This window comes from Dipodomys merriami, unplaced genomic scaffold (assembly GCF_024711535.1).
Source record: "Dipodomys merriami isolate MVZ:Mamm:240054 unplaced genomic scaffold, mDipMer1.0.p SCAF_51, whole genome shotgun sequence".
Lineage (NCBI taxonomy): Eukaryota > Metazoa > Chordata > Mammalia > Rodentia > Heteromyidae > Dipodomys > Dipodomys merriami.
In genome coordinates, this window is record NW_027206080.1 from 4654968 (window position 1) to 4680791 (window position 25824).

At 45.7% G+C, this 25824-nt stretch overlaps 1 protein-coding gene across 3 annotated transcripts; it reads right to left on the bottom strand.

Moving 5' to 3' along the window:
* Positions 1–454: 454 nt before the first annotated feature.
* Urb2 (URB2 ribosome biogenesis homolog) lies at positions 455–25529 on the bottom strand. Of its 3 annotated transcripts, none has more exons than XM_069998172.1 (10): positions 25268–25529; positions 24492–24630; positions 22570–22746; positions 16890–20217; positions 12961–13121; positions 11113–11223; positions 9143–9385; positions 8094–8181; positions 5233–5372; positions 455–2735 (listed from the first exon to the last, which is right to left on the bottom strand). In XM_069998172.1, the coding sequence occupies exons 2-10, from the start codon at positions 24615–24617 to the stop codon at positions 2538–2540; spliced, it is 4572 nt and encodes a 1523-aa protein (XP_069854273.1). In that variant the 5' UTR covers positions 24618–24630; positions 25268–25529; the 3' UTR covers positions 455–2537. The 3 variants fall into 3 exon arrangements, with proteins under 3 accessions (XP_069854273.1, XP_069854272.1, XP_069854271.1); XM_069998171.1 differs by having other exon boundaries at positions 25196–25529; XM_069998170.1 differs by having other exon boundaries at positions 25103–25529.
* Between the last annotated feature and the right edge of the window lie 295 nt (positions 25530–25824).

A 25824-nucleotide genomic window follows, 5' to 3' on the forward strand; every position in this document is an offset into this window, starting at 1 on the left:
CATCTGTGCTAGGAGAGTGGAGACGGAATGACTGGGCACAGGGCAGACCCCAGGGTTTCCCAGTGCTTAGACACCTGTCACATCCTTTGACTTCAGGGGAAATAAAAAGCCTGCCGTCCACTCTACAGTCAGTAGGGCTAAGGCAGGAAGAATCCTGGAGAAAGGTCTGAAGGTACAGGAATATTAGTAAGAAAAACAAAACAAAAAACCAACTCAGACACTGGAAACTTTGGCTTTGCGATCCAGGAGCACATCCATCAGGCCATCAAATATGACCCAAGCATTGGTATCTATGGCCCAGACTCCTGTGTGGGGCTAGATAGGCCAGGTTTCAGCACCGCAGACAAGAAGCACAGGTTCCAAAAGAAGTATGATGGGGATCATCCTGCCTGGCAATGAAATCCCCATTGCTTTCCAAAGGCCAAAAGATGTTCTCAGCAAAAATAACTAAAAATTAAAAAAATACACCAGTATTTTTATTCAACCACTGAAATAATACACAGGAAAATGTGTTTGAATCAGTAAGAGGGAAGAGGGGGAAAGGAACAGGGTGAAGATTATAGATGTTATACATATGTACACCTATGTATACACGTATACAAACAACAGTTTATCATCAAGAAGTTAAAAGTGAAGAGGCAGGAGGCAGAGCAGTTAGGAAAAAGGCACATAGATGGAGGAATCTGATCAAAGTACATTACATTTGTAAAAAATATCACAATGAAATCCTTGTACAATTTGTGCTAATAGAAAATTTTATGTCTATATACATGACAGCATAGGAATTAAAGGCACTCCCAGAACATAGAAGTGGTCTGGGTAGCTGATAACACAAGTGAATACTTTTCGAATATTTGTGAATGTTTTTCCCTTTCCCTTCAAATTCTTGGATTGCTACAATGAAAATGTATTGTTTATTGGGTGGGGGGGAGGGGGGAGGCTGGGAAGGGAGGTGAAGGGTAAACAAAGGAGGAGGCTGCAATGCTTGGTAAGAAATGTACGCATTATCCTGCCCATGTAATTGTAACCCCTCTGTACAGTATGTTCTCAAATAAAATAAAGTTTATTTTAAAAAATGTATTGTTTAGGTAATAAGAACAATTAAGATTATTTCTTGCTGGGTACCAGTGGCTCATACCTATAAATCCTAGCTACCTGGAAGGCTGAACACAGAAGGATCTCAGTTTAAGGCTAGCCCAAACACACGGGGGTGAGCACTTCTCCACCAACAGCTGAACATGGTGGTACATACCTGCCATCTCAGAATGGTGGACAGCTGACTTTGAGAGGATCGTAATTCCAAGTCAGTCCAAGAAGAGTCCTCAAGACTCCACTCAACAGAAGCTGGGTTTAGTGGAGCATGCCTCTCACCCCAGACAGAACAGGAAGCATAAGTGAATTGTGGTCCAGCATGGGCCCAGGGGGAAACAATGAGACTAACCCTAAAAATTAGCCAGTGCAGGAAAAGGGCTGAAGGTGTGACTCAGAAGAGGGAACCTTGCCTGGCAGATGCAAATCCCTAAACTATTTATTTTTTTAAAGATTATTTCTTAAGTCAAAGAAAAGAATTCTAAAAGGGACGTCACTGAAACAGGAGCGCCAGCAGGACCAGATGGGGCTCCCTGCCTTCAGCTAAGCAGATCAGGGGTTGTTTCCCCAGCACCATCAGCATTGAGAGCAGAAGCAATGCCTCCTGTCATATGTGAAGAACTCAAAGGGCAGATAATGTAAACAGGGTTAGTTATAGACCCAGTACTGAATATAAAACACCAAATCTATAATGTTACTAGCTGGGAGAGGACTTGAGCTGTGTATGACATGGTGACAAGATGAGCAATGTTCCCACTGAATGGTCCTCGTTCCAGGAGCTACTTCCTTGATTCCTATGCAACACTCAAATACAAACACAGTACCCGCTTGGCAGGACTGTGGTTTATGCCAACAGTTCACAATCCCAGCTCAAGGGAAAGGCAGGAGGAACTACATACAGCAAGGTAGTCTCAACAGACACACACACATGACATACACCCCCTCCACCCCCACCTCTCCCCACACACAGAGCATTGGGCAAGGTATCTGTGGCTCATGCCTGTAATCCTAGCTACTCAGGAGGCTAAGACCTGAGAATGGGTGTTCAAAGCTATGCGGGCATTAAAGTCCTTGAGACTCCTATCTCCAGTTAACTACCAAAAAGCTAGAAATAGATCACTGACTCAAGTGGCAGAGGGTAAGCCTTGAGCAAAAAAGCTCAGGAACAGCTCGCAGGTTCTGAGTTCAAGCCCAAGACCAACACAAGGGAAAAAAAATTAAAAAGCATTGGATCAGGGAGGTAGTTAACTAGAAGTGAGTGTTTATCAGGACAAGGCCCCAAAACAACAAAGAAGCCATTACATGACATAAAAACATGCAGTATAGCTCACAAGGGTTTCACACAGTTATCAACATTGTTATGAGAACATCTGAAGTTTTTCACCCTGGAGGCTCAAGAGGACAAGGCACAGCCCCTGCAAGGTGCCCACATCATATTCCAACGTGGCCTAGGCAGTGTATCTCCTCTCTCCCTCCTGTTTCGCCTTGTGGTACTTGAGATAGTCATTGTATAGCTCCTTAAACACATCACGTGCTCCTGGCTGCAATGAGGCCCGCAGGAACTGGATATTAGGCTCGGTGCAGAGGTCCAGGACCAGGTAGATACCCTCCTGCAGCAGGTCCTTTACGGCTGGGTACAAGGTCACCTGGGAACAAAGGCAGAGTTCTGAGCATAAATGGAACAGACCTGGAGTGTCATGAGGGCTTCAGGGACCTGAAGCATGAAGCCAGTGGGAGGACTGCACACAGCCTTACCAGAAACCACCTGCCTGAAACTGTCAACCACCTGACTGTGAGTCAGCAAAAGGACTTCAGGCTCTGAAATCACTTCCACATCCACTGCAGCCACACCTCCTCCCCGCCTTTCCCTTTATGATCTCTCTGCACAACTATATCTGGTGTAGGCCACAGTTTGGTTCAGCCTAATAAACTCTCTTCTACCTCAACTGTGTGGTGGTCTCCTTTCACCAACCATTACAACCAGCAAGACCACTGTGAATCTCTGGGTTTCAGATGGCTTATCTTTGTGCTGATACTAGGGCTTGAACACAAGACCTTGTACTCTCAACTTGGCTTTTCCACTAATGCTGGCACTTTACACTTGAGACACATTATCTGCTTCTGGCTTTCTGCTGGTTAACTGGTGATAAGAGTCACTACCTTTCATAGCTATCCAGGTTGGCTTTGAATCTCGATCCTCAGATGTCAACCTTCTGAGCATCTAGGATTACAGGCCTATGCCACCAGCACCTGGCCAAGATGGCTTATTTCTAAGACAGAGTTTGTACAACACTAAGATTGCTGGACAATGAATGGAAATTTTCCTCAACTTCAAACCTCCTTGGAGAAGACAAGTAGTACAAGCTTCCTATACTAATTAGCAAGAGGATGCTGGTAAATTTAATCTGGGGATAAAAGGAAAGATGAAAATAAAGACAACATCCCTGCAAGTTTCTGCTAGGACTCCTGGCTATGTGAAGAGCACAAGACAATGGGCCTAACCTATCCCGACAGGGTCTCACCAGGCTGCCTACCTGTCCCTCAAAGGTCTACCCAACACCCACCTTGAAGAAGAATGAGGAAACGAATGAGGCTTGAACTCATTTTCACACTTGCTAATCAAGCACTCTATCCACTAAGCCACGTCCCCAGCCCTAGAAAGCAATGTAGGTGTGGACCAACATGGAGTAATTACACACAAATACACTATCTACCTGATGTTGTATCTTATATACTGCATCTAACACTGATATTCAATTAAACTAATGTTTCTACAGTCCAGTTTTTGTTGTTTCATTTTTATGGAGGGGTTCAGCTTAACAGAAACTTATTGCCTTGTAGTGCTGGAGGTAAGAGGCCTGAAATCAAGTTGTGGTAAGATGTGACATGACCTCCCTTGAGAAGGCTGGAGTAGGAATTTGTTCCTACCTCTCATTCTGTTTGGTTTATCATCTTCTCTCAATGTATTTTCTGTGTCCAAATTTTCCCTTTTTCCTTACCACCACCCTTTCTTTTCTGCTGAACAATTTCCTTTTCTGTTGTTTTTGCTTTACTTCCTTGGCATCAGTTTTGGAGGCTACAAACCTAAGATGAGGTGCTGGCAGGCGTGGTTGTGTGGTAGGAGATGGTTTCTCTGCAGAGGGGTGAGAGGCGGTCCTCCCACAGCAGTGGACAGAGGTCCAGTCTACAGTCCTGTGAGCTAGCCATGGGTACCAGGAGCTTTAGGGAAGTTTGATAACAGCACATGGACATTCCAGAGTGAACTTTTTTTTTTTTGGTCAGGGAGCTATGGAACCACTTTTCCTTTAGTTTTATTGCATATGCGTAGATAGTTCTTGAAATTGAACTTTGTGCTCTTTGCTTAGTTTTTTCACTCAAGGTTGGCACTCACTACTTAAGCCATATCTTCAATTCCTGCTTTACTTTTTACAGGATCTCATGCTTTCTGCCCAGATCAACCTGGATTGTGATCCTCTTATGTTAACTCCCACAGCTGGGATTTCCAATGTGAATTGCCATACCTGCTTGTTTGTTAAGATGGGGTCTTGCTAAAATTTTGTCCAAGTTGGCCCTCAAACTGCAACCCTTCCATCTCTGCCTCCTAAATTGCTGGGAATAAGACTTAAGCCAACCATTTCCTGCCCAAAGCACAGTAATTCTTAGATGAATTCATAATCCAGAACACTAGATTTGGACACAATTTGTTGTGGGAAAAAAAATTTTCCCATTATTTTCACCTCGCCATCTGCTCCAAGGATCTGAGTGCTACTGATGGATGACTGACCTAAGAGATTCAGATTCAAGAGATCCTGCAGCTAGGAGGCCCAGGCCAGGGGCTGAACCCCTCCTGCCTGACTGCTTGCACTTCCTAATCCTTGGGCTTCCTTGTTCTTGGCCCTGGATGACATTTTACTTCCTAAGCAGATTACTAGGAGACAAGTGAAAAGGTTCTGAGCTTGTGGTGGAACTAGATATATGAGCACCGTTAGCATAGGGGTCTGCTGGGCCTTCACATGAGGACCTGACTATCACTCCACAAGGAGGCCACCCGCGATTACCCACACAGGACAGCAGGCCCACTGCAGGTCCATTCAGGTAAGAAGCCATGCTTGAGCCCTGGAAACAGGAATTCCTGGATTTTACCTTCTGTGCCTCTGTCACATACTCAGCCACCAGGAAGGGGGAAAACATGGCAAACTCCTCAGCACGTGCAGTAATGTGGCTATACATCCTCTCCACCAGGCGTGCACACTCCAGGGCCGCAGGCAGGTCATCCATGCTTCCTACAGACAACACACAGCCTCCATCTATTAGTTCAGAAATACCCTTACATTTTTAGTTAGCTCAAGCCTTCTACTTTTTCTATACTCTTTAACTGGAAAAAAGACAGACCACCAACAATGCAGTAAGGTTCCGTTCTGTCCACATCCCCTCCAGCATCTGTTGTTATTAGAGTTCTTGATTATAGCCATTCTAACTGGGGTGAGGTGGTATCTCAATGTTGTTTGATTTGCATGTCTTTTATGGCTAGAGAGGTTGAGCATTTCTTCATGTGTCTATTGGCCATCCTTCTTTCCTCTTCAGAGAAGTTTCTCTTTATAAGATGATTTCTTTGTCGCTTTGTATGTCCCTCCCCCACGGTATAACCCCTGCTTTCACTGTATTTGACGTTGGTATAATTTGTGGAGGGGAAGGGAAAAAAATAATCGTTTAAATAGGGATACAGGTGGACCCATTGCAACAATGAGATGTACAAGTCGTTATGTCAAAAAACAAACTTTACAACTTTGGCTGGGGGGGGGGGGAGGATGGGAAGGGATGGGAAGGGGAAACAAAGGAGGAGGCAACAATGCTTGATAAGAAATGTATTCATTACCTTGCCCATGTAATTGTAACCCCTCTGTATAGTATTTTCACAAAAAAAAAAAAAAAAAAGACAGACCAAATAAGTATCCACATAACAAAAGGAAGAAGACAGAATACTGAAGTCTATAAATATTTTTAGGGACCTAACTAGAAAAATCAAGGTTCTTTTCAGAATTTAGAATTGTTATTACTTTAAAATTAGAATTGCTGGGGCTGGGAAGGTGGCTCAGTGGTAGAGTGCTTGCCTTGCATGCATGAGGCCCTGGGTTCGATTCCTCAGCACCACATAAGCAAGAAGAAAAAAGCCGCAAGTGGCGCTGTGGCTCAAGTGGTAGAGTGCTAGCCTTGAGCTGAAGAGCTGAGGGACAGCGCCCAGGCCCAGAGTTCAGGCCCCACTACCAGACCCAAAAAATAAAAAAATAAATAAAATTAGAATTGCTATTACTTTAAAAAGATATTTATATAGAGCAGGTTAAATGGAAAATTATCATCAAGAAAAAAAGTGGCTGACTAACTGATACCAATCATTTAAAAGGCACCCAAAATAACACCTTTGATTCTCTAAATTCCAAAAACTGTAATTTGTCCTTTCATAAGAAGATGGACATTATACACAACTGCCATGGTCTTCCATGACACCCTTCATCACTTATAACCCCTCTGGTCTCTAATAGAACTCATTATTGTGTTTGACGCTTATGTGGTACAACTTCAAAAGTATGCAACACTGGGTGTTGTGACTCATACCTGTAAAATCAGCTACTCAAGAGGCTGAGATTTGAGGAACATAGTTTGAAGCCAGCCTGGGCAGGAAAGTCCACGAAACCCTTACCTCCAATTAACCACTAAAAAAGCTCTAAGTGGGCTGGGCACCCATAGCTCACACCTGTAATCCTAGCTACTCAGCACACTGAGATTTGAGATCTTGGTTCAAAGCTAGCCTGGTCAGGAAAAGCCATGAGACTCATATCTAATTAACCACCAGAAAATTGGAAGTTGTGCTGTGGCTCCAAGTGATAGAGTACTAGCCTTGAGCGCAAAAGCTCAGGGACAGTTCCAGGCCCTGAGTTCAAGCCCCATGACCAACTTAAAAAAAAACTGGGAAGTGGAGCAGTGGCTCAAGTGGTAGAGTATCAGCCTTGAGTGAAAATGCTCAGGGACAATGCCCGGGCCCTGACCAAGACCCAGTACTGATATTAAAAAGAAGAAAAGCAAAACAAAGAAACCAAACCAATGCATTTTAGTTTTCTAGTAATGAGAATTTTCCAAAACTCAGAGATGTAGCAAAAATGATGTGTGCACAGAAACTGTGTGGCAGCTTGCAATTGTTTGCTGGTCAAGCATGACCATGCCCCAGCAAGCTGGAAGGGAAGTAGGCAGTGCAAGGCAGGGCAATGCAGTCTCTGGTTGAAATGAGAAAGTTCTGTGGCACCTCTTCCTTTGTCTTCTACTAAACCATAAATTACTCAAGGGCAGGAACATGACTATTGTCATTTTTTTTTTAATTTTAATTTTTTTTATTGTGAAAATACTGTACAGAGGGGTTACAATTACATGGGCAAGATAGTGAGTAGATTTCTTATCAAGCATTGTAGCCTCCTCCTTTGTTTACCCTATTGTCATTTTTAAATCTCATGTATAAGCTATGTATTCAATAAAATTTTCCTGAATTCCAGCCAGGCGCCGGTGGTTCACGCTTATAATCCTACCTACTTAGGAGGCTGAGATCTGAGGATCACAGTTCAAAGCCAGCCTGGGCAGGAAAGTCCGTCAGACTCTTATCTCCAAAAAACCACTAGAAAGCCGGAAGTGGTGCTGTGGCTCAAGTGGTAGAGCGCTTGCTTTGAGCTGAAGAGCACAGGGACAGCGCCCAAGCCCAGAGTTCAAGCCCTACGACCGACCAAAAAAAAAAAAAAATTTCCTGAATTCTAGGTATTTTTCAGAAAAATAACTTTCAGTTATTTCATGCATCTACAACAGGTGAAATTTTTAAAAACTGATTTTGAATACTCATCGATAATCTGAACATTTCTCTCATTTGAACCCAACTGAAGTAGTTTTCTTTTTAGTACTATTTGAGGATGGTGATATAATAAATATACTTTCAACTGTGTCCCTATAGTGTTAGTCTGGATTACCTTTGTCTTTCTGCCGTCCTTCACGCATAACCGAAAATAACAGCTTATTAACAGAGTTCAAGAAAGATGGGATGGCCTTCAGCATTACCTGCAAAGACAGGTAAAAAAGCACAAAGATGCATGAGTGACTCATCTGCTTGACTCCTTAACTTTGCCTAGCAGGACACAGAACAGTGTGTACCCAGCTACCCCACACAGGCACTTCACACCTCACTTGCAGTGTGACTGCTCACCCACCCTGTGCTACAAAGCCTAAGGTACAAGTTCTACGTGGCATAACTCCCAGAATATGTGGGGCAATCCAATTCACAACATGCCCAGTTTGTGCTTTCTCTTAAGCTGGTTCTAATCTATGCTGGGCATGTGCAGAAATAAACCATAATGGCACAGCAGTAACCCACTTACTCAAGTAGAACTGATATGAGAGAAAAATATTACATAAATTCATTTAGATTGGGGACCAAAAGTGCTCAATTAAGAGGGATAAAAGGGTCTGCTTGGGACTGTCTTGACAGATAAGACTAAAATGACAAAAAAAAGCTTCTTTTGTATTCAAGTTCCTCACCATGTCAAACCCAACCCATGAGCCCACATGACTACCACATTTAAACTAGTTAGAATAAAATTAAAGATTCGGTTCCTAGTGCCGAAGATACCCGAGGCCAGCAGTAGCCAGGCTGGCAGTTCTGGCACTTCTTGCTGCTTTTACCCACAGAACAAAAAATACAACAAAGGTCAGAAGAATTCTCTCATTTGTTTTGGGTTTTCTTGTGCCAGTGAAGGCTTGAGGTCTGGGCCTTGCTGGGCTCCTCTACTCACATCTGGTGCTCTACCATTGAGCCATACAGCCCTAGCAAAACTCTTCATGTCTTATGACGTTTTGCAGCGTGCTCAGGAAGAAGTCATTTTTGCAAAAATTATTTCACATTCCCAAAGATCTCTCTAAACCCTTGAAGTAGGTAGTGCTCTGCTTCTGAGCCCTGTGACTGCTTCTCTGGAGACAGTGGTCTAGGCTCATCCTGGGCAGCTGTCAACACTCCTCTCCTCACCTTAGGGTGGCACTGCAGGATGGAGAAGAGCACATTGTGCATCTTCAGGAAGATGTGACCCTGCTCTGGCGGCTTCAGGTGGTCCAGAGGGACTGTCAGCAGGATACCAAAGGCCAAGCTGACATGGTGAGGGTTGCTGATGGCTTCCTCTCCCTGTCGCAGCAGGGCAGCCAGGACATCTAGAATAGGCCCAACCACAGCAACAGCCACTGGCTGCTCCTGACAGGCCTCTCGGTGTTGCAGCTACAAGGCAGGAGGAGTGAAGGAAAAAAGGCCACACTTCAATGAAATAACAAACACTAAAGCACTAGGCATTCCATTCCTCAAAATTAGCTGCCATGGCCATGTGCAAGTTCAAAGGGACTAAGAGGCCAACTCCCACCTCCAAGGGCCACCTATTATGGACTTGGCTGCTTCAGTCCATACTTTTGTTGGTTCTTTGGTATGAAGAGAAGTAATTACCTGGTGAAGAGCTGACAAAGCTAATTTCTCATAAGAAAGCTGCATGTCAGGAACATATACTATTTTCTCATCAAAGATTAATTCTATATGCATGTGATTAAACACTTGTTCACTGGGCACTGGTGGCTCATACCTGTAATCCTAGCTACTCAGGAGGTTGAGATCTAAGATTTTTTTTTGGGGGGTCCGGTCGTGGGGCCTGAACTCTGGGCCTGGGCGCTGTCCCTCAGCAATTCAGCTCAAGGCTACCACTTGAGTCACAACGCCACTTCTGGCTTTTTTCTTTTTTGCTTATGTGGTACTGAGGAATCGAACGCCCAGGGCCTCAAGCATGCAAGGAAAGCACTCTACCACTGAGCCACCTTCCCAGCCTGAGATCTAAGATTCTTAACTCCAATAAACTGCCAAAAAAAAAGCCCAAAGTATACACCACTTAAGCAAGAAGGCCAGGAACAGCACCTAGGCCCTGCGTTCAAGTCCCAGGACCGGCACACATGCATGTATGCATGCATGCACATATGCATGTGCAAGTGTGCACACACACATGCACAATCACACACAAATCACTTGTTCAATCACTTGTTTAATTAGTTTAGGAAAACAAAGAGGCAGACTCAAGATGAGAAAGAGCTCCACATGTTCCCTAGGCACCAAGGAGACATGGGGGTCTTTACCTGACACTAAGGAGACCACTGGGTCCTGATCCACACTGCCCAGCTTGTTACAGGCTTCCTGGGTGTACAGACAACTTACCACATGTGGGACCCAACCTGATGTACCAGTGCAGTCAACATACACTCCATTACAGTCATCAGCTTCACATACCCTACCACCTCAGATAACCAACACACATGCTGCATGAGAGACAGGCTTCAGCTACTGATGCAAAGGCTCAGGAAATGGTAAAGCAACAATTGTGGAACAGAAAAGCCTATGGAGTCTTTTACTCTGGCAATATGCTGGTCCAAGACAATTCTCCCAGACAGCAAAAGTCAGAATCAAGACTGGAGATATTGCCCCTTTGCAGCCCAAATGAGAACAGTGGGGTAAGACCCACTGGAGAGCAGGGACACACACTGGCCACCAAAACTATGCTTTGTTCAGGTGTAACAGAGTGACTGCTGGACACAAACTCAATACTTGGGTGGGATGGGACAGTAACCTGTCTACAGTGTCAGCACCCTCCAGAGGGCTCTCCCTCATTGTATCACAGGCATTATATACATACACACAAGCCCCTCCAAACACAGGCACACTATCTGGCCATAGCATTTTATGAGGACAAAGAAAGCCTTGGGATCCCCCTCATCTCCTCTGGTCACACAGGCTCAAGTAACCTGTTGTCACCAGCCTCCCTCAGTTTATCTGTACCTCCTTGCCATCACCATGCCAGTTTGCTATTGTCAAGCTGTGTGTGGATGGGACACAAACCCGCCACCCTGCTCAGCTAGTTGTCATCTTATAGGGGAGGAGAGATAGAGGCACATCTGCACAGGCTGGTCACTCACCGTCAGAGCCGTGACTATCTGGGGACTTGCACGCCACAGCAAACTTGCTTTCTCTCCGCTGAGTGGGCAGTTTAGCAGCAGTCTGAGCAATCTGACAGCAGACAACACAGCCTGAAACAAGAAAGGACTTTAGCATAGAAGCAGTCAACCCTCTTAGGGAGAACATCCCTGGGGAAAGGGCTTCTCATTGGTGCTGACGTGACAAAGCCCTAGATGGCCTTGTCAGATGACAACACCCTTCACAGGGACACAGGGAAACTGCAGAGCTCTGGCAGAGCAGGGGCTTCTGGAATGTCTGTGTAAATCAGGTCCATAAATGGCTTGGGACAGCGACCTCAGGGAGAGAGACAGATGCATGGACTATCTTTTTACTCAATAAGAATCACACATGGGTACTGATCAAAGAGTTGATAGAGAATGTTAAGTGAGGTGTGGTCACAGTTGACAGGTTAAAACCAGATCGTAAGTTGCAGGAACCCACTTTTACTAAGTGTTTACTAAAACCATCGTCCCAGTCAGTCAGTCCCACATTTTATACCTTCATTTTCAGCCTCACATCAACTTCCTCCTCTTTTAACACTGTGAAGCCCCACAGCACAGGCCCTGACCCTGGCCTTTAACCTGTGCCCTGCCTTGCCTTTCTCTTCTCTTCCCCTGACCATACATGTCTGCAAGCCTGTCTGTTCCTGCTCTCCCACACATCTGCTGGAACATCTATCTGGAGGACTCTGTGCCTGTCATCTTCTCACACTCATTTACCCTTCAACAGACAAGTATCCTCATGTGCTGTGTGCCTTAATCCTTCATTCTCAACTCTCAACTCAAGCTTCTACCTCTTCCTTAGTGAGTCTTCCTTGATTACTGTCTAAATACAAACTTGGCACTTGCTTAAAAAAAAAAAAGCTAAAAAACCTAGAATCCTTCTCAAAGCTCAGGCCCAATCATGCAGGAAACACACTATTTCAAAGAGATGGGAAAGCATGGCAAGCAGTGGGTAGGGGTAGCACAAGTGCCCAGACTTTGGGCTCACAGTTCAAAGTCAATTCTCGGGTGTAAACTGGCCAGAGCCAGTTTCTGTGGCCAGAAACCACTATGAGGTAGAAGAGCTTTGGTCTAAGTCTGAGGAGCCCTTGTCCTCTAGGAGCACTGGACCAATCAAGCTCCTGGACCATCCAGAGGAGCAGACTCTCAGCTTGTGTGGGCCCTAGCTGAGGCATTCTGTACAGATAACCTCATGAAGGACTTTCTAAGAACTATATAGAAAATACAGCAAGTTCATGAGCCCACATGCTTAAGTGCTAGACTATAGCTATGGACAAATCAAGAGTAGCTCCCTAAACATATAGTGGATGAACAGAACAAGACTTTTTCCTGGGTCAATATTGTGAATGTGTAAGATCTAGCATCTCAGGTAGTAAGAGCATAGGTTTACAATCTCAAGTGTCCATTTTGTGTGTATGTGCTAGGCCTCACACTCTTGTTGGCTTTTTCTAGTCAAAGCTGGCCACAACTCTACTTTCAGTTTTTTGCTGCTTAATGGGAGACAAGTCTCACTGATTTTTTTATGCCCAAGCTGGCTTCAAACTACAATCTTCCAGTCTCAACCTCTTGAGTAGCTAGGAATACAGACATAAGCCATTGGCACGCAGCTTCCCCTTTGAAAATATAAAGCCAAGGCCAGGTAGCCAGCCCCCTACCAGGCTCCTTTCCCCTTGACTCCTTGTTCTACCTTCACTCAGTGGGAATCTGTCTGGATTACTTTTAGAGATGACATGGAATCCTAAACAAGCCTTATCATTGGAGCAGACCCCCAATGGGCCTCTGTAAAGGGAGAAGTAGGTAACTGGCCTGTAGGTCTGCTCTCCATGCATGACTAACGTCCAGGCCCTTGAGAATAGACTGCATCACCAGCCCAAAGTCCTCCATCGTCCCAGCCTCCAACATCTGGGTGAACAGGGCTTCCAAGTGAGTCTCTATTTCCTGAGTGACCTGTGCAGAAATGTCTGGATCTGTGAGAAAAGAAACCAAAGCATAGCAGACAAGACACAGTGAGCCATGATGAGTTGTATTATCAGAACAGCTATGCAGCCAATAAAGACCCTTATTTGAGGCCGGGACCAATCTTAGCTACTCAGGAGACTGAGATCTGAGCAGAGATATCGCTGTCTGAAGCCAGCCCAGGGAGGAAACTGAGACTCCAATTAATCTCCAATTAGCCACCTGAAAACCAGAAGTGGAATTGTGGCTCAAAGTGGTAGAGTACTAGCCTTGAGCAAAAAAAGCTCAGGGGCAGCACCCAGCCTATGAGTTCAATAACTCATGGTGGTCAGATAAGCAACTCTGGCAACCAAGAAGACACTAATGGCTGGTGACCCTCTCGTTCAGATCTACCTGTACACACACACACAGGACAGCATGCTTAAGAGCAGTTACTGCTGGGCCATGGCAGACTAGTGACTGTTATTTTGTAACTTCCTCTTTTTCTCCTATTTCCTTATAAAATCAAGTTTCAATAGGAAGGGGCTATTTTCAAATAGGATACTAGAAAGATTTAAAACAACAACAACAACAAGCCTATGAACTTGCTAGGACCGTTGGTTGAGTCATCAGGCATTCTGGCACCCTGGGGCCTCTGGCCAGTGGTCTCACAAGAAAGCCTTAAGTCAGAACATCCAAAGGTCCTCCATGACTAATCCCAGGTGTGCTTCTGGCCAGCCCTTCAGGCTGCTCCACATCACCACAACAGCTTCTTCCACTTCCTGGTCACCTGTCGTCACAACAGGGGTGACGACCCCTGGGGTAGGCCAGGGGCTCTGAGCCATCAAGTTGGAGGTCCCAGACCCTACAAGCTCTCCTCAACTCCCTCATCAGTGAGATGGGTAGAGCAGAACCAACAACCGTGGCAAGTAAGACAAGGGCGCAGCACCTACAGGAAGAGCCCCCCTTGGAAGGTTCTCCATCTGCACCTCAAGAGCCCCCCCCCCAGGGTTCTCCATTTACACCTCAAGAACCCCCTCGGGGAGGGCTCTCCATCTGCACCTCAAGAACCATCTCTGGGAGGGTTCTCCATCTCCATTTTTGCAGCCACCAGGTGGCCTGCATACACCATCTCGACCCAGCCCATGTTCTAGCTGGGTTTCTAGCATTCGCAGGCCCACTTCCCTGTGATCCATACAGATTATCTGTTAATTAGGTCAAAACAGCAGGGCTTTCCTCCACAGCAGGGGACAATCCTACTCAGAGGGCCAGTTCTAAAGCACTGGCACCCACGGTTGACTACTGTCAGGAATGCTCTGCAGTTTAAAAGCTACCATGTAAAAGCCAAATTCCCCAAGGACTGGGGAAAATCACAGCACTGCATGATCACCCTCATACCCCCACCTCCCCAGCACCTTAGGAGCCTCAGCATTGGCATTCCTTCCTACCCCTCACCACCCACAGTCAACTAGACTGTCTGACAGCTCAGGTGTGTGAATGGGTGGAGGGGCCCAGGCTCACGCAGGCCTTACCAGGGCTGACACTCTGTTCCTGGGGTCAGAGGTACCACAAGTTAGAGCTCAAGGCTGAACAATTTGAACTTAAGAGCTCTGGATTGGCTGCAAGCCTTCAGACCAGGCTTTCAGGTTACCTTTACCCCTCAGGGCTATGGATGCTGATTGGGAACATCTGTTTCTAAATCCTAAAAGGTGGACTTTGGCTAGTGGATCTTTCACACAGTCACTCAGTTTGACATACTGAGTAAGATGAACCTATGGTCACTGCATGGTGTTCAAGGCTCATCAGGACTAGGTGGGAAGGAGACACACTGCTCTGCTTACCAAAGGGGGAGTGACCAGAGCTTCAGATGCTAGCTACTCCCCAGGATGCTCACAGAGAATGTGGCCCCTAGCCTTAACAAAGGACTCAGCCCCACTAAGAGGAACAGCAATCCCTAAAAGAACCACTGACACAGTTAAGATGAAAAATGTCACGTCAGTTTTTTTGCCTAATCCACACTTGAGCTCAAGACAGTATGGTAACTGACAAGGAGATAACCACAGCACTGTCCAGGCTACACACCCAGGTCTGGCTGGCAGCAGCCCAGGCAGACTAGGTGGCCTCACTTCCCAAGGGGCTGACTAGCCCTCCATATTGAGGTGTTATGGACACCTCTAAAGACCTTCCTATCTCTTACTGCAACTCTTCAGCAGCTGCCACAGCTGAAAGAAAACTCTGCACCGTAGTATTTGCTGTCTTAGAACAGGGAAGACATCAATATTAACCTTTCTGGTTCTGGGAAGCGTAAAGGTAGGTTGCATACAAATCCTAACGGCCATTCACTATATTATCTAAATAAAGCCATTTTTATTTTTTTTTAATGTTTTTTTTTTTTTGGGGGGGGGGGGTCCGGTCGTGGGGCCTGAACTCTGGGCCTGGGCGCTGTCCCTCAGCTCTTCAGCTCAAGGCTAGTGCTCTACCACTTGAGTCACAGAGCCACTTCTGGCTTTTTTCTTTTTGCTTATGTGGTGCTGAGGAATTGAACCCAGGGCCTCATGCATGTAAGGCAAGCGCTCTACCACCGAGCCCCCTTCCCAGCCCTAATATAGCCATTTTTAGAGTACAGAAGCTCTTTACAGACATTCAAAAGTATCAACCTAGGTATTCTTACAGTAACTGAATTAAATTATGGAAAAATATTGATTTATAATGATTAAAATACTTTAGAATATTAACCATTAAAAATGAAGACACCATAAGAACATAGCAACAATGTTAACACTGTAATACAATGATTATCTTAAATATGCATGTACATTTAATGCAGTTGTAATCATGGTAGTAACATTTTTGTAATGTAGGTTTTTTGCTTAACACCATTTTTTCTAAACAGTCGTTCAATGGCTCCATAGAAGCCCCTAACTTTTGACCTGGAGGACTTAGAGATCAACTGTGCACCAACATACCAGGCTATTAGAGGTCCTGTTGGCTGGCTAACAGGATGACACCCACTAGACACCACAATGAGACTGGGTGAACATGCCCCACCTCACCCTACAGCCTAGCAACACACTGGGTATGAGCTGATCAAGGCAAGAGGCTTGCTAGGAATTAAACTACTCGAATTTTTTTTTGTTTGTTTTTTTGGTCCGGTCGTGGGGCCTGAACTCTGGGCCTGGGTGCTGTCCCTCAGCTCTTCAGCTCAAGGCTAGCGCTCTACCACTTGAGCCACAGTGCCACTTCCGGCTTTTTTTTTTTTTTTTTTGCTTATGTGGTGCTGAGGAATCGAACCCAGGGCCTCAGGCATGCAAGGCAAGCGCTCTACCACTGAGCCACCTTCCCAGCCCAACTACTCGAATTTTTTATGCCTTCTTTTTTTTTTTTTTAAAGATGTCAAACTATGGCAAACAGGCCTGATGCTGAGAAGTCTCGCAAGAATGGAATTATCCTCATGAATAACCAATCCATGGCCAGGGTGAGCTTAAGGCCAACAAGTCTGCAAACTTAAACACATACAGGACAATCTCTAAAACAAGTGAGGACTCATGGACCAGAGAGGCATACCTAAAAGACTACAGTGTGCGTAGGGTGGTGAGGAAAGCCATAAACAAAGATACCACTGGAAGGAGAGAAAATGAAGTCCCAAACACCAGGACAGGGAGGCAGAATCCCACAGCCCCATGGGACATCCTCTGATGTCCCACATAAGTGAGGAGGAGGCCCAGCAACCCTGTGAGCAGCTGCTGGGCCCCTGCTGACCTGGGCATGCAGTACAGAATTGACTCGAGGAAACTTCTTACCTGCAAGAAGTTTTCTCACAGAATGAAACATGGAGGTGAAAACAGATCCCTTCTTGGGATGAAGCTCTGGAGCTGAAAAGAACAGAGTTAGAAACCGCAAGGCTGCCTGGAAAGATGGCATATTCCCTGTGAGGGCCACCAGCTCTGACAGCAGCCGAGCATAGACATCTTGGTACAGGGCAGTATGGGAGGGCAGTGCTCTCTCTGCCATTTGTGCCACCTCAGGCCCTCCATCCCTATGGCGCTGGCTCAGGTCCACTTCCAAGACTGTGGCAATGGCAGAGAAGAGAGTTGAGGGCAGGTGGCAGCCCCCCAGTTCTGGCGTTGAACAGAGCTGCAGCACAGTGCCTGTTTGCATCATGGCCTGCTGCAGCAGCTCAGGCAGCACTGCCGGGGTCTCCTGAGGCTGCCTCTGCTCACTGACAAAAGGCCCTAGAATTTGGCACAACTTGGTTAGGGATACCAGAAGCAGCTGGCTTCCCAGAGGGCTCTGGATTTTCAACTGTTTGGTGGAAGTTGCCTCAGGGTACAGTTTGCACTTTGAGAGGAATGTGGCAATTTTCCCAAAATTGAGCACCACGCTCAGCTTTAGCTGGATGAGCATCTGCATTAGCTGCTCCAAGAATGTCCCCACCTCCTGAAGGAGCTCCAACCAACATGGGTCATCCACCTCAACAAGAAGCCTACTACTGGCCTGAAACAGTGAGGTCAACACAATCTCAAAAATATCACTGACATACATAACTTTAAACACAAAGCGGGCACTCTTTCCATTCTGCAGGCCACTAAGAAGTTGATAGCAAGTCACCAAGAACCGGAGGGCCAGGGAAGAGTGAGAACATCTCAGTGTGGTGACAGCCATGGATAGTAGCAGAGTAAAACAGTGCACATGATAGGCTGGAGTGAGGCTGTCCAAGTGCAGAGTGGAGATGACCTCCATGAGACCCAGAAGGCCTTCTAGTTGTCCTTCCTCCAGTTGGATGGGGAAGTCCCTCTTGACAAAGAAGAGTAAAGTCTGGGTAACTTCTCCTCTTGGTTCTACACTTTCAGGCCCAACTTTTGCAAATTTGGCTTCCCAATAAGCTTCAATTGTATGGTTGTCCTTTTTAAGAAGCCAGGGGAGCTGCTGACAGAGAAGATCCAGGTCACGGTGGGCACCAGAACACAAAATGCCAGAACACCTGGTAACAAGGCACATCAGGAAGGCAGAGTGGAGAGACTGCATCTCTGGAAAGAGAGGGCTGTGAAGGAGGGATGTGGATACTTTCTCAAGGGTGATAAATGATTCTTCATCTGCTAGGCATTCCTGGGCTTTGTTGGTTGGTAGAGTTCTTAACAGGACACTGGCTAGGTACCTCACATCATCTGGACAAAGGCAGGGTATGAGAACTGTGAGATTTGACACAATCAAGTGCCAGTGTGCTACGGGGTATGTGGATGCACTCACAGTCCCTATCTGCCCATCCCAGGAAGCTGCTGTCCTCTGACTCAAACTTTCTCTGCCTAAATCAAGAATGTAGGCAGCATCATGCTTCAAAATTTGAAAAGTCTCTTCAGACCCAGAACCAATCTGCATTAAAGTTCTTTTCATTTTCTGCAGGTAGAGCTGTTCTAAGCAATATCTACTGAGAGAGTTGGACTGTACCATGAACTTCTCTACTTTCTTCCAATGCTGTGTGTCCACACCTGGGAGCAACAAAGGAAGATTTGAGCCATCCAGAGCAACTCCAGTCAGGGGCCCAGCCACAGAGCAATACTGGCTGCAGTTCAAACTGAAAGTGGCATCCACCTGGGCCCAGGTATAAGACAGGAGGAATGTGGAATCACACACCTTCTGCCACAGCTCAGTATCTGGGTTTGGAGGATCAAGGAGAAAGGCCAGCAGTGGCTTCACAAGCTCTCCAAGCATTTTCTCCATCATGCGCTGTGTCCGTCTGATGACCGGCAGGGGCATGCCACTATCCAGGCTCCTCATGTTGAACATGATGCAGTGTAGCAGTGAGCTCAGCGACAAGGCCTTTAGGGGCATGTCAGCATCACTCTGCAAACTAGGCAGAACTAAAGACTGGAACTTCTCTAGCACAAGCAACCACGTGTCGAGGATCTGACTTGGTGGAAGCTCCAGGAGGCATTCACAGAGGGCCATGGAGGGGCCTGAGGCTAGCACAGGCTGCCTCAATGCCTCCGCAGCTGGACGACAGATCACCCCCAGAAGTTCCTCAAACAGCTGTGGCACCTGTCGGAGTTTGGCGTATGTCTGGAAGAGGGTGTGAATAAGCATCTCCTGGGCTTTTTTGGTTCGAAACTCTGTTACTTCTGCATCAATCCAAGCAGAAGACAACAGATCATCCAGGTCTGGCTCCAAAATCAAATGATTCAAGCAAATCAAAATCTTGAGGCAGCGGAACCAGGCTGGCACAGGTGCTTGTAAATTGTTTATTAGCAACTCAGCCACACGGCGGTAGAAGAGGAACTGCACCTCCCCGTGCCGAATCCGATCAGCGGCCACATTGTAGATGTTATTGGTAGCCACTGAGTTTAGAAGCTGCTCCACAGCTAGAAGCTCTGTGGTCCAATCTGATGTGGACAGAGTTTCCACCTCCCCTTCTTGAAGGTGTGAGAGTCGCAAGCAGCCAAACAGTTTGGGAAGAGCCTGGAAGCAGAGAAACTGGTTTCCCTCCTTGAGGTAGGAGTCCAGAAAGAGCCTATACAGCAAGGCCACTGCGCTGGCCACAACAGAGGCATGAAGGTCTTGTTTAGAGTTACCAATATCCATCAACTGAGTGATCACAGTGTCCATTGGAGTGAGAAGATTTTTCAGGGCTCCCATTTTTTTGTCATTTTGCTGTTGGTCCAAGAGCTCCTCTTTGTAAGATGACAGCAGATCAGGCCGAAAAACTCCACCTTGAAGCACAGCTTCAATCTGATTCCTGATATCCCGGCTCAGCACCTGCCACTGCTGGCCCTGACCAGCCTGTGTCCACGTGCCCCCAGAGAGCAAATGCCTCAAAATGAGGCAAGGCTGGAGCAGGTGCCCAGTCACATCCCCAAAGACACGTCTGGAGTTGGCCTGCTGCTGCTGGAGCAAGAGGTAATGGCCAAGAGCCAGGTGAATGACCTTGAACAGATGAGCTGTCACCATTCCTTCTGGCTGCTGGCAGGCTGACCAGCAGAGTTGGCTCAGCAAGGTCACCATCAGCTCCTGTTTGGCTGTGTAGATGACAGCAAGGGCGGGTGTCGAGAGGATGCCCTCACAGCAGTGCAGGACAGCACAGATGTTTCCATGGCGACCCAAAAGAGCAAAGTCAGCTATCCTCTCATTTATGATCTGCATATTAAGAAAGAAGACAGGTGACTGCTGTGAACCAATACATATACAGAAGATGGAACACAATCAAGTGGTCCTTTCTCCCATCTCAATGAAAAGGTAAAGCCCAGATCATCAATCTGCAAGAGTTGGACTTGGCTTACCACATCAAGAAAGCAAAGTTCTGTCCCTGTTTTAATTCCTTCATTTCCCGACAATCAGTTCCAAAAAGGATTAGCGCTTTTGAAGTTTGATAACCATTTTTGTTTGTTTTGGTGTGTTTGTGTGCTGGTATTAGAACTTCAAGTCAGGGCCTTATAATCTCACTCAGCTTTCTCACAGCTATTGCTGTATTGAGTTACACCTCCAGGTCTCCACTCTTTGTAAAAACAGTTTGTAAGGTTCAAATGTCAGTAGTCACTACTTAGACCCCAAATCTCTAACTCAGCTCAGCTGTGACCAGGTGGCTAGACAGAGGCACTTAGACCATGCATGACTAACATACATTTTTACTTCAATTACACTTTTCTTAGTAAAAAAGGAAAAAAGCCAAAGTAAGGACACTATAAAAAGGAAAGCAAATGCTGCTAGTTACTATTCATTTATTATTCATCCAACCCACTGTTTATTGTTCTCAAGCCTCCAAAATTTGAGCAGGATGCTGATGGCTCACACCTGTAATGCAAGCTATTTGGGAGACTGAAATCTGGAGGGTCATGGCTAATCCAGACAGAAAAGATCATTGGATCTCCCAAATAATCAGTAAAAAGCATGGCTGGAGGTATGGTTCAAATGGAACAGTGCCTGCCAGTCTATCAAGTGTGAGGCCCTAACATTGTACCTGAGAGCCAGCCAGATGGCTAAAAATTCACTTGATAGGCTGAATAACTTGCTCCTAGCCTAGAGGCATTTAGGAATCTAATCTGTCCTGGATTCTAAGCTATCAGCAGCCCTGTGAGACGAGCATTAGTATTTCCACTCAAGTGTTGCCTTGGAGTTTCAGAGCTTTGCTAGAAAAGCTGTGACAAACACACTAGGTCCTCAGATATCAACACACCACCAGTGGGCTCTGTATTTTTGCTTATACAACTCATTGATGAAAGTCTTACAAATTTATACTGGGACTGTAATTTATGTAATATACTTACTGTATTCCTTATGTTCTAAATCTTCCTGCAATGTTCTGAAGGACCATTCAGAATGACCAGTATTTTTTTAAATGACACAATAGATAAGGCAGTCTCAAGGACCACCCACTGTTCACCTGCATCCTTGTCTCTGCTTACTTCCCTCCTTCAATGTACCTAAGAGGTGATGCTAGTCAGTCAAGCTCTGCAATCAGGCTCATCTAGGCTAAAACCCCACTTCTGCTACTTATCAATATTATGACAGAAGGCAAGCAACTTAGCATTTCTCAGGCCATCACATACTAAATGCTTTTAGTAGTATTTTTCATTGTGATAAGTTGATCTTTGCAAAATACAGTGAACTTCATACTTTCTGATCTGAAACTTTCCAAAAAATCATTTTCAGACAAAAACCTTTGAAAAGATTCCTGTCCAGACTTTGGCCTTTGATCTCAAGACCAAGAGAAAGGTGTAGAAGGGGAAATCAGACAACTAGCCAAAATTTGCTGACCATCTTTCCTATGTAAAAAAGCAGTAAAAACCTGTTTATGAAATGGTTTTAAGCATTTCTTTACCATCAAAAAATATAAAGTGATGGGCTGGGAAGGTGGCTCAGTGGTAGAGCACTTGCCTTGCATGCTCAAGGCCCTGGGTTCGATTCCTCAGCACCACATAAGAAAAAAGCCGGAAGTGGCGCTGTGGCGCAAGTGGTAGAGTGCTAGCCTTGAGCTGAAGAGCTGAGGGACAGTGCCCAGGCCCAGAGTTCAAGCCCCACAACCGGACCCAAAAAAAATATATATATATAAAGTGCTTACCACAATATAAGCCATACAACATGCATTTAATTTTTATTTTATTTTATTTTTTGTCAGTCATGGTGCTTGACCTCAAGTATGAGGGCTGTTCCTTAGCTTTTTCACTCAAGGATAGCATTCTACCACTTTAAGCCATAGCACCACATCGAGTTTTCTGATACTTAATGGGAAATAAGAGTCTCACAGACTTTCCTGAAGTTTGAACCGTGATGCTTACATCTCAGCCTCCCGAGTAACAAGGATTATAGGCATGAGCCATCAGTGCCTAGTTCATTCAATAAACTTATAATTCTGATAGTATTCCTACTTCCTTCTCCTCACCTTGAAATTTCCTCCATCTTCATATAATTGGTCCTGAATAAATAAGCTTAAGTAGTAACTGAAAATTAAGAGGCACACAAACAATTCAACAGAAGAAACCACTAATTTACCTTAATAAGGGAAACTTGAAGATTGACTGTCTTTCCTTTCTTGAGAAGACTCTGCAATTTTCTGCTATGTAGAATGTTATCCACATAGACCCAAAGCCTTTCAACAATATCTTCCTTCAGCTCAAGTTTTTTCTTATAAAATGCAACCAACGACTGTCTTGCCCAATCAAGTAAAACCTGCATTTGGAGCAAACATACTGTAAAAACATATGAATTTCTTTTATAGGAAAGATGTTGGGGCTGGGAAGGTGGCTCAGTGGTAGAGCACTTGCCTTGCATGCATGAGGCCCTGGGTTCGATTCCTCAGCACCACATAAGCAGGAAAAAAAAAAATGCTGGAAGTGGCGCTGTGGCTTAAGTGGTAGAGTGCTAGCCTTGAGCTGAGGGACAGTGCCCAGGCCCAGAGTTCAGGCCCACAACCGAACCCCTCCTCCCCCCCCAAAAAAGGAAAGATGTTGGACAGCATGGGGTCATTCAGCCATGACAAAAACCAACTACAAGGGAAACATTTTGAATTTAAAAGTTCACCCATGTGATCTATGGAAGGGTAAATGTTGAAAAGAATGATAGTGACCAAGATGCATTCTACTCATAAATTGACACATTGGATTGAAATTTAAATATTTAAGTATTTAAAATGAAACAGAAATTCACCTGGGACAATATTACAAGAATGTTTCATAATTTTAAAGTATTTCTTTGTAAAGAATAAAAAGGAGAAAACACTAGCTTTATCTTCCTAGTCTCAGGTGAAGCTCTAGATGTCTTGTCCCCTCTTTTCTTTTTTTTTCTTTGGGTCCGGTTGTGGGGCCTGAACTCTGGGCCTGGGCGCTGTCCCTCAGCTCTTCAGCTCAAGGCTAGCACTCTACCACTTGAGCCACAGTGCCACTTCCGGCTTTTTTCTTTTTGCTTATGTGGTGCTGAGGAATCAAACTCAGGGCCTCAGGCATGCAAGACAAGCACTCTACCACTGAGTCACCTTCCCAGCCCCATTGTCCCCTCTCTTCTTAGAGTGAGAGACACAAGAAATGTTCAGAATGATTACAGAATGGATCTTCTACAACAAAGCAAAAAGGCAGTAAGAGTACTAGAATCTATATGCTGGCTTCCCAGGTCAAAGGTAGTTTAACCTCTAAACTCCCTCATTTAGGAGAAAGGAGTTAAGGCAAACTGATACACAAGTACTGCGTGAGAAAGAGTTGCACACATATATTGTGACATGTTTCTCAAGCACCACACACTTAGGAGAGGTGATGAGACCTCAGTCATCCTCATAGCTTGCTCATGTGTATGTCTGTGTGCTGAGGATGGAAACCAGGGCCTCAAACATGCTAGGCAAGTACTCTACAGCTGATCTATATTTTCAACCCATGGCCTCAGCTTGGTACAAGAATTATCAATAATAGTATGGGGAGTAACTAATGCTAACAGGAGCAATTCTCAGGATAGGAACAGCAACAATATGGTTCAAACTGCCAGCCAAGGTCACCATCTCACCCATTTCATGCCATTCCAGGCATGTGCACCACATGTGGGCACTAGTAGATATAAAAACTACATACCATGCTTTATAATCCATCTTTAACATATCTTATGCTTCCTTTCTTAACATCAACCTTGAGATGTATATCAACCCCACCTCATGAACCTGTCATCTTAGTATTTCCTGAATTAACTTCTTAGCAAAATAAGCTTGAGAAACATTAATACAAGAGTAACTTCCTTCCTAAAGTCCACTTAAATTTCCAACATGGCTTAATACGAACACTGATACTTCTGTACTTCCCAACCTTCAATCTATTACTTTTAACTTCCAATGAAGTTTCCTTTCCAACTTTTCTAATCTTTTAATAAATGTCAATATATGATTTGTACACTGATTATTTTAGATCATAAAAATGCAAGTTTTATACTAAACTTACTTGTTCTTTATTTGGTAGAAAGCACTGATGGGACATCCAAGCAAAATGAGCCAACTTTAGTTTATCTTCCCAAGAGGTTGTCTTGCTCTTAAGTTTAAGGGAAATGCCAGAATAAACAGCAGCCATTGCTACACTGTCTCTACAAGTAAAAAACAATGAGAAACAGTATTTTTAAATCTGGGTGAATAGGAACAAGAAAATGAACAGTATGTATGTTGTTTATAATTAAATTTTTAATGAATTAAAACACATCAGTAAACTGTTGGTGATAATGTGTAAGATGCTTGCTCCATGGATTTTCTGGGAAGGAATTTTGACAAAATCAGACAGAAGGGAGATAGTATTACTGTTATGACCGAACAAAGGAATTCAGGCAAAATAAAAATGTGCAGATTACTTATGCATAGGCGGCTATCATACATGATTTGGGATGAAAGTAAGTTTCTGCATAGTTTCTACAATATACTTATGTATTAGAACCAATATCCCTAAGAAATAAGCAACGCAGTTCCTGGAGAAAGTAATGCTTCTCCCAAGGGAAAAAAGGCGTTACTCAATCCCAGTTGCAATACTGTTATTTCTCCAGCAGTAACTTCCCACTGTGACTTTACCTCATTCACTCGTGTTCATGTTTACCAGTCAAATAGCTGCTTCCGAAAAGGCTGCCGAAAACATTCAGTGTGCAAAGGAATAGGAAGACGCACCTCAGTAACACAGGAGCAAAGCTCTGAGTAAAGCCGTAATAAAGAGGTTCAGTTTACAGAATCACTCAATACCGGAACGGAGTTAAAGCAACAGGATGCGGTAACTGGACAAGCGTGGCAGCCCCGCTATTCCTCCGACGCGCCCCGGGGCAGAACCCGCCGTCCCGGGGCTCGCCGCCGGCGTCTTCTCAGAATCCGTCGGGGCTCGGTTCCTCGGGGAGCGCTGGGCTCGCACACCCGGAAACAGCCGCCCGGGGGCCGGCTGGCGCGCTGGGCCCCCGCAGACGGCGCCACCCCAGCCCGGTCGGGCCCAAGGAGGCGCAGCCCGGGCCCGGGGGCCAGGGTCCGGGCGCGGGGAGCGGAGGGCCAAGCCGAAGGCCAAGGGCCGGGGCCCGGGGGCGGGGAGCGGAGGGCGGAGAGCCAAGGGCCGAGACTCGGGAGCGAGGAGCAGAGCCCAGGGCCGAGCTGGAACGAGGCGCCGGGAGGACGGCCCCGCAGCTCGCCGGCGCCGAGACAGCGCTCACCTGGCTCCGCGGTCCGCGCCGCACGTGGAGGCGGCGCTTCCGGCAGGCGCCGGCGCCGACGCCGACGCCGCGGCGCGGGGCGGGGCGGGGCGGGAGGCGCAGGCA